The sequence below is a fragment of the Blastomyces gilchristii genome (genome assembly GCF_000003855.2).
Source record: "Blastomyces gilchristii SLH14081 genomic scaffold supercont1.28, whole genome shotgun sequence".
NCBI lineage: Eukaryota > Fungi > Ascomycota > Eurotiomycetes > Onygenales > Ajellomycetaceae > Blastomyces > Blastomyces gilchristii.
This window is the reverse complement of record NW_003101654.1, coordinates 311,174-317,379: the sequence shown is the minus strand read 5'-3', so window position 1 is coordinate 317,379 and position 6,206 is coordinate 311,174. Positions and strand designations below refer to the sequence as shown.

General features: G+C 44.5%; 2 protein-coding genes across 4 annotated transcripts; one reads left to right on the top strand and one right to left on the bottom strand.

The window, feature by feature from the left end:
* The first annotated feature begins 713 nt into the window (after positions 1-713).
* On the top strand, positions 714-2,861 carry BDBG_08767 (phosphatidylinositol glycan, class M). Its single transcript, XM_031723722.1, has 2 exons — positions 714-1,791; positions 1,866-2,861. Exons 1-2 carry the CDS (start codon positions 1,126-1,128, stop codon positions 2,187-2,189), a joined length of 990 nt encoding a protein of 329 aa, XP_031580996.1. The 5' UTR covers positions 714-1,125; the 3' UTR covers positions 2,190-2,861.
* On the bottom strand, positions 744-5,376 carry BDBG_08766. Of its 3 annotated transcripts, none has more exons than XM_031723721.1 (4): positions 4,982-5,296; positions 4,208-4,827; positions 1,406-4,117; positions 744-1,338 (listed from the first exon to the last, which is right to left on the bottom strand). In XM_031723721.1, the coding sequence occupies exons 2-3, from the start codon at positions 4,707-4,709 to the stop codon at positions 2,832-2,834; spliced, it is 1,788 nt and encodes a 595-aa protein (XP_031580995.1). In that variant the 5' UTR covers positions 4,710-4,827; positions 4,982-5,296; the 3' UTR covers positions 744-1,338; positions 1,406-2,831. The 3 variants fall into 3 exon arrangements, with proteins under 3 accessions (XP_031580995.1, XP_002620829.1, XP_031580994.1); XM_031723720.1 differs by having other exon boundaries at positions 773-1,338; positions 4,937-5,290; XM_002620783.2 differs by having other exon boundaries at positions 771-4,117; positions 4,982-5,376.
* Between the last annotated feature and the right edge of the window lie 830 nt (positions 5,377-6,206).

The window sequence follows — 6,206 nt, the reverse complement described above, 5'->3', positions numbered from 1 at the left end:
GTGAGTAAGCATGGCACGGTTATAGGGATTCTTTTGAAGATTCTAACTTTGCAAGAAGGGGTACAAATAGCAAACCACTCTTCTTATATAGCGCATTGTAGTCAACTGTGATTTCAGCCACTCTCCGGGCGGAATGGGTATCGAATTTTGACCCAGAATGAGAAATTAATTTCTCATCACAAAGCGTGGCGGCCGAGTGTTGGTTTGGATGGTTGATTCTTCAACATTCAATTTTTGCAGAATCCTCCTCGGACCGGATCATCCGTGTTCCGGACACGCCATCTCATCACAAGCCTCAACGTTCCTTGTTGCAATGCTCTTGACAAATATCCAGAAACAGAGACAGGTCTGTTCGGTCTTTTCGGTCTGTTCGGTCTGTTTGATCTGATTGTTTCCTACTTGTTCGTTTTGGCCTTGGGGTTGATTACGGCTTTTTTCCACTCTGCATCCAAGCGCGCAACCGTCCTCGAGCTGCAATTTTTGGCTATAACACTCTCTGCATGCTCGAACCGGTTGATAGGTTGATAGAAGAGAGGAGTGCGATGTCCTTTATCATCACCCGTTTGCTATATCATACTTGTGGACTGAGTTTTGGGCGGCCCTTTGTTATTTGCTCTAATATAGTGACCCATTTTTTGTGCATTTCTGAAACGGTCTGCACAGCGTAACCCATCAATTCGAGCCAACCAACACACCCTTCCCCCCCCCCCCCCTTATTTTTTATTTTTATATTTATTTATTTTTTTTTTTTTTTGAATACTACATACACCTATTTCTGAAAATTCGCCATGCAGTCTTTATTCAACTCTGCAACTCGGGTGTTTTCTGCCGCAATTTTTCTCCGAGTTGTACTCCTCTTCTACGGGCTCTACCAAGATGCCCACTCTCCCATGAAATACACCGACATCGACTATTTCGTCTTCACAGATGCTGCAAAGTTTGTCTCACAGGGTCGCTCTCCCTATGACCGCGCCACATACCGCTACACCCCGTTGCTAGCCTGGCTCCTTGTGCCGACGGTGTGGGGCGGTAGTTTCTGGTTGGCCTTTTGGCAAAGCATTATTTGCCCTTGCCGACATCGTGGCTGGTTGGTTAATCGTGCGAGTTCTCCGCCAGCAGCGGCTTATGCAAATGGATATGCCGCGCGCGCTCAAGTACGCTAGCATCTGGCTACTTAATCCCATGGTTGCTACAATTAGCACGAGGGGCAGTTCGGAGGGGTTGTTGAGCGTCATAGTTATGGCACTGCTTTGGGCTGTCTTAGAAAAACGGGTTGCGCTAGCTGGCGCCCTCCTAGGTATTGGGGTGCATTTTAAGATATATCCGTTCATCTATGCCCTGTCGATCATTTGGCTGCTAGAAAACGACGAGAGTCATACAGAAGAGGCAGTTGGTATCTTGTTACCATCTATGATTAATCGCTTAGCCTCGTTTCTCAACCCATCCCGCATCCTTCTCACCCTCACCTCGCTTGCGGTCTTTTCCGCCCTCAACCTCTCCATGTATGTCATCTACGGCCTTCCATTTATGCAGCATACATATCTGCATCACCTCACCCGCGTTGATCATCGGCATAATTTCTCACCCTACAATATGCTCCTGTATCTCTCTTCCTCCACTGCTGCTCAAGGCACATCGTCAGGAAACCGCCTGGAGTCACTAGCATTCATTCCCCAACTTGTCCTCTCGGCTGTTTTAATCCCAATTGTTTTGGCCAAGAAGGATATAGCAGGCACTATGCTGGCGCAGACTTTTGCGTTTGTGACATTCAATAAAGTGTGCACGAGTCAGGTTCGTAAGGCCCATTCCTTTTCACCTCTTGCCCTAGTGCCGGAACTACTAGTGTCTAATAGAAGAATTTCCAGTACTTTCTCTGGTACATGATCTTTCTCCCCCTCTACCTGCCATATTCTTCCTTCATGAAAAGACCGCTCATCGGTATCAGCGCCCTTGCCTTCTGGATTGGTGGCCAGGCTCTCTGGCTGTATCCGGGGTTTCTTCTCGAATTCTATGGTCTCTCCACTTTTACTCCGGGCCTCTTCCTCGCTTCCTTATTCTTTTTCTTGGTCAACATTGGGATCTTAGCCGTTATTGTTGCTGATGTCGGCTCACGCTCAGGCAACTCCGTTACCTTGTGCGCATGTGGAGCTGCGAGGGTGGGAAAAAAGGCCGCAAGGGGCCTGGAGTGAAAGAAATGCTTGGCTCGTCATGGAAGTTTCTATGTTACATGCTGGCCACGAATAGATAAATATAACTAACACTGTTAATAATCGACGGACAATTTTCGCTCTGGTCCTACTGTATAGGGGGAACAATATGAGAAACGGAGAGCCTGTGCAGTGGAGGGTTTGTTGATTTGGACGGAAGGGATTGCCGTTGGTGACTTATATATATCTATTACATAGCCGCGGCCTATTCCGAACTGTAAGAATAATTAATGAATTAAACAAGCTTGCAAAAAGTGGGTTCTATCGCTTGATAATTATGAAAACAGTTTCTTCTCTCTTTAGAAAGAGACAAGCCTAGCGCCACGCTGAAAATTAGGAAATAAACCTTTCTAGAAATGACGCCTCCAGCGCCACGAAAACCGAATGACACCGGGTAGACAAGGTGAGGTGATATAAACGAGGGATGACAAGATTAGTTCTCTAGCAAAGCTGAGCTTCAACGTCGGACAGGATTCGAAATTGAAATATAGTAGTATAGATTAGGGGCTGGTAAATTGTTTTTTAGAAAAAGCAAATGAGCAAGCAGGAAGAGAAAGAGAAATTGGGAACAAATTTGAATAGAAAATGAATATGACTGGAAGCTGGCCAGACAAACTGAGCTTTTCACAACTTTGACTTGTCAGCGATGATCTTATATGAACTTGCTTTGATACTGAGTGGCCGGGTGCGAGGAAATACTCTCGACGCTGTTTGAACATTGATTCCATATTGGGGAAGTATGCCGTCGTCGAGTAGCTCGAACTCTGCATGTTGACGCGCTCCGTGTAGCGCGTCGAGGATAGTCTCACTCCATAGGCCAATACATTTGTTGTCCACGAGCTGGAAGTATGGATTGAGAAGGCCCAGGGGGCTAGCAGAATCAAGATCGATAAACCTAATGCGCATGTGGTTCAGAGTGACAAATGCGTCCAATGACCTCACTGCCGCGACAACCAGCTTCTCGAACGAGTTGATGAAGTTTATATTGGTAATACCGGACAGGTCGTTTAACATTGGGGAGCCATCATCATGGGATGGTTGCTCGCGACAGCAGGATTTCACCACAAGGTCTACTGATTTCAGTCTCGAGGCTGCGTGACTTGTGAGCATGGCCGCTCGTGCGTGCTTGAATAAACATGCGCAAACCTTTCCTGTAAAGGTCAAGGATTCCAGTTGGGGTGCAATGGCACCCAAAAGCTGGCAGAGGTGTGGTTCTGCATGAACTGTACCAAACCATCGCGAATGTGAGCTTGCCTTATTGTAGAAGCCTTCTAAGCTGATGTCCAGTCGGGTAATTGTTCTCGGGAAGTTGGCGAGAGCCTTGGATATAGTAACATGAGCTTCCAATTTTCGTTTCGCATAGGCACAGTCCCATTCGCGCAGATTAGGCAATGCCTTGGCAAGGTTACACCAATGCCGGTAGTCCCTCATGATATTCCAAGCACCCCTCATGACAAAGGTCTGAATGTTCGGAAGCACCTCGAGGCTTTCCTCTCCCGATTGACCCCACGGGTCATTATCAAAATGCCTGATCATTGGTGGTTTCTTGCAGTGGCCGCCTTCCAAGGTTAAGATCCGTGCGTGAGGGAAAAAGTAGGAAACGTGACAAAATATTTGTTGCAAGGTGGCGTTGCGGCTGGAGAATCTAAAATTGGAAGTACTCGCGCTGTTACTTGAGGTATTTTCAAAAGTAGCAACAGTCGCTTGAAGCACTGATGCCACGCTGGCTAGGTTCGAGTCCTCGATTCCATTGTGAGGGCGGTAGTAGTGTCGCGGGCGACCCTTTGGCATTCGATCTCCCCATACCGGGATCCATATTTCGATATGACGGACGTACGCAGAAAGATGAGAGTGGGACAAGAACCAATCAGAACAGTCGAGTAGCCCATCAGCGGTACCCTTGACCTGAACTAAAAGAAGAGGGAGAGAGGAAACAGGGAAAGAGGCCGTTAGCACCAATGATAAGTTGTAAAGTTACTCAGGGGTGAGGGAATCCCTACTATGTCGATAAATTCGCTCTTGTACCAAAGGGCGCCATTGAGAGGAAACCAGTGCCAGGTCTGAGAGAGCTTTTCGGCGAGGATGCCGTAGGGCTTTACTCCAGCTGTTCGCGCTCGATTTGATGGGGGATAGGGAAGCAAGGGTGGAGCCGCGGACCCCAAAGAGATGGTCTAGAATTGACTCATGGATCTCAGTTGGCAGGTTACCAAAGAGGATGCGGGGTGCTACGGTTGAACCAGGCGTCACAAGATCAGACATTTCCAGCTCGATTGATGGAGGCTGGTGTTGTAAGTTGGGTGGGTGTTGGAGTTGCCGGTGGTGTTGGATTTCTAGTTCCTGGGAGTGGTGATACTGGTGGGGATGCAGTTCTTTGGGATTAAAATCCCCCTGGTCGTAGACGGCATTCTGTGCTGATTTTGGGCGAGATATGGCAGACAGAGATGAAGGAAGGGTGATAGGGTCCACGGAGAGTAGAGAAGGAGGTGTCATGGCAGAGAACATTGTGTCAAAGAGGGGTGGGAGCGCACGAGACTCGTTCGTTGATGAATAAAAGAGGAGGTGAAGCCAAAATGGGCCAGAAACAGCGGCCCAGAATGTCGGCGTATCTTAGAAGCCTATACTGTAAAGTGTACCGAAAGATAAATTAGTTCATGGACAACAAACAGAATGTAAGGAAATACAACGTGGTAGAAGTGCCATGGGATGGCAAGGTTCGGTGGAGGGGCTACCGAACACAACCCGGGTAAATTTCCGGGGCAAAGGCAAAGGCATACCAGGAGTGAGAATCAAGATTGTTGGTGAAGATCGAGTTCATTGACGCGGGATCGAAGAGGGTAAGATAACTTGTGACGGTGGTTTCAATAGATGGAGTATGTATATGCCGGGTGAAACGCGAGGAGATAGATCGCAACACGAAACCAAAAGGAGAACCGAAATGAAACCGGCCCTAAACAAGAAATTGAAAGAATATAACAGCCAGAAGAAAAACAAAGCAAGCAAGGAAAAGGAGCAAACAGATGGGTGGCCGGAAGGGGTAGATGATCTTGATGTTGATGGTGGTAAAGATGGTTTTTTGAAGGAGGTTGAAGGTTGGAATCAAGAAAGTTGAGAGCGGGGACGGTGATAACTAACATCATGTATCAGCGACTTTAAGATAGGCGGTCCACCTTCCGACAAGCTGGTACTGGTACATGGACGTGTACAAGCGCTGGGTGAGTTTAGCGGCCTGGCATCTAAGCCGATCTCTGTATATCACGTGACCACCACGATATTATGCTCTTTGTAGATAGCTTTATCAATACAACCTTCAACTATTCTACAGGTTATAGTCTGAAGGGCATGTTTTTCTTTTTAAAATATTGCATCAATATTTCAACAAGAGTAGTTTATTTTTTTCAGAAAGACTTTTGCTTTTTAATAGAGATATTTCATTTTCTCTGAATCTGCTAACCAGCAAATTTAAATTTTTTTCAAAAAAATACATTTTTTATTGCAGAGAATATCACTTATTATATATACTTAGAAAAAGTATTTATTACAATATAAATAATACATCTATGACTTCAGAATTTAGCTCAGAGTTAAACTGATTAATAGAATTATAAATTTTATATTTAATTTCACTTAATCTGATTCTATACATTTCTTAATATGAATTATACTGAGACTAGTTATTAAAAAAACATGCAAAGTAATTATTAATCAGATCTTAAATTGAAACTATAACTTAGAAAAATTAAGAAAGTAATTTTATTGTATTTTATTTAATTTTATTTTTAGTATAAAGTGTTTATTTTTAGAGATTTTAGAGTGTTTTTTTAAACTATTTTTAATTTTTTTAAAAGTAATGTTTTTTAATAACACTTAAATGGGATTTAGTTATTTATAACATTAAATAGCAAAGCATGAAGATCTGATCTCAACTGTAGTTTTTATTGTTATAAAAGATGCATTTAATCATGTTTCAAAGTCAAAGATAATTCAAACTTTAAAAATATT

Excerpts from the sequence above, each read along its gene's own strand:
- BDBG_08767 (XM_031723722.1), top strand. The coding sequence starts at position 1,126 with ATGCAAATGGATATGCCGCGCGCGCTCAAGTACGCTAGCATCTGGCTA. Across the intron at positions 1,792-1,865 it reads ATAAAGTGTGCACGAGTCAG|TACTTTCTCTGGTACATGAT; the intron begins GTTCGTAAGGCC and ends AAGAATTTCCAG.
- BDBG_08766 (XM_002620783.2), bottom strand. The coding sequence starts at position 4,709 with ATGTTCTCTGCCATGACACCTCCTTCTCTACTCTCCGTGGACCCTATC. Across the intron at positions 4,118-4,207 it reads AGAGCGAATTTATCGACATA|TTCAGGTCAAGGGTACCGCT; the intron begins GTAGGGATTCCC and ends CTCTTCTTTTAG.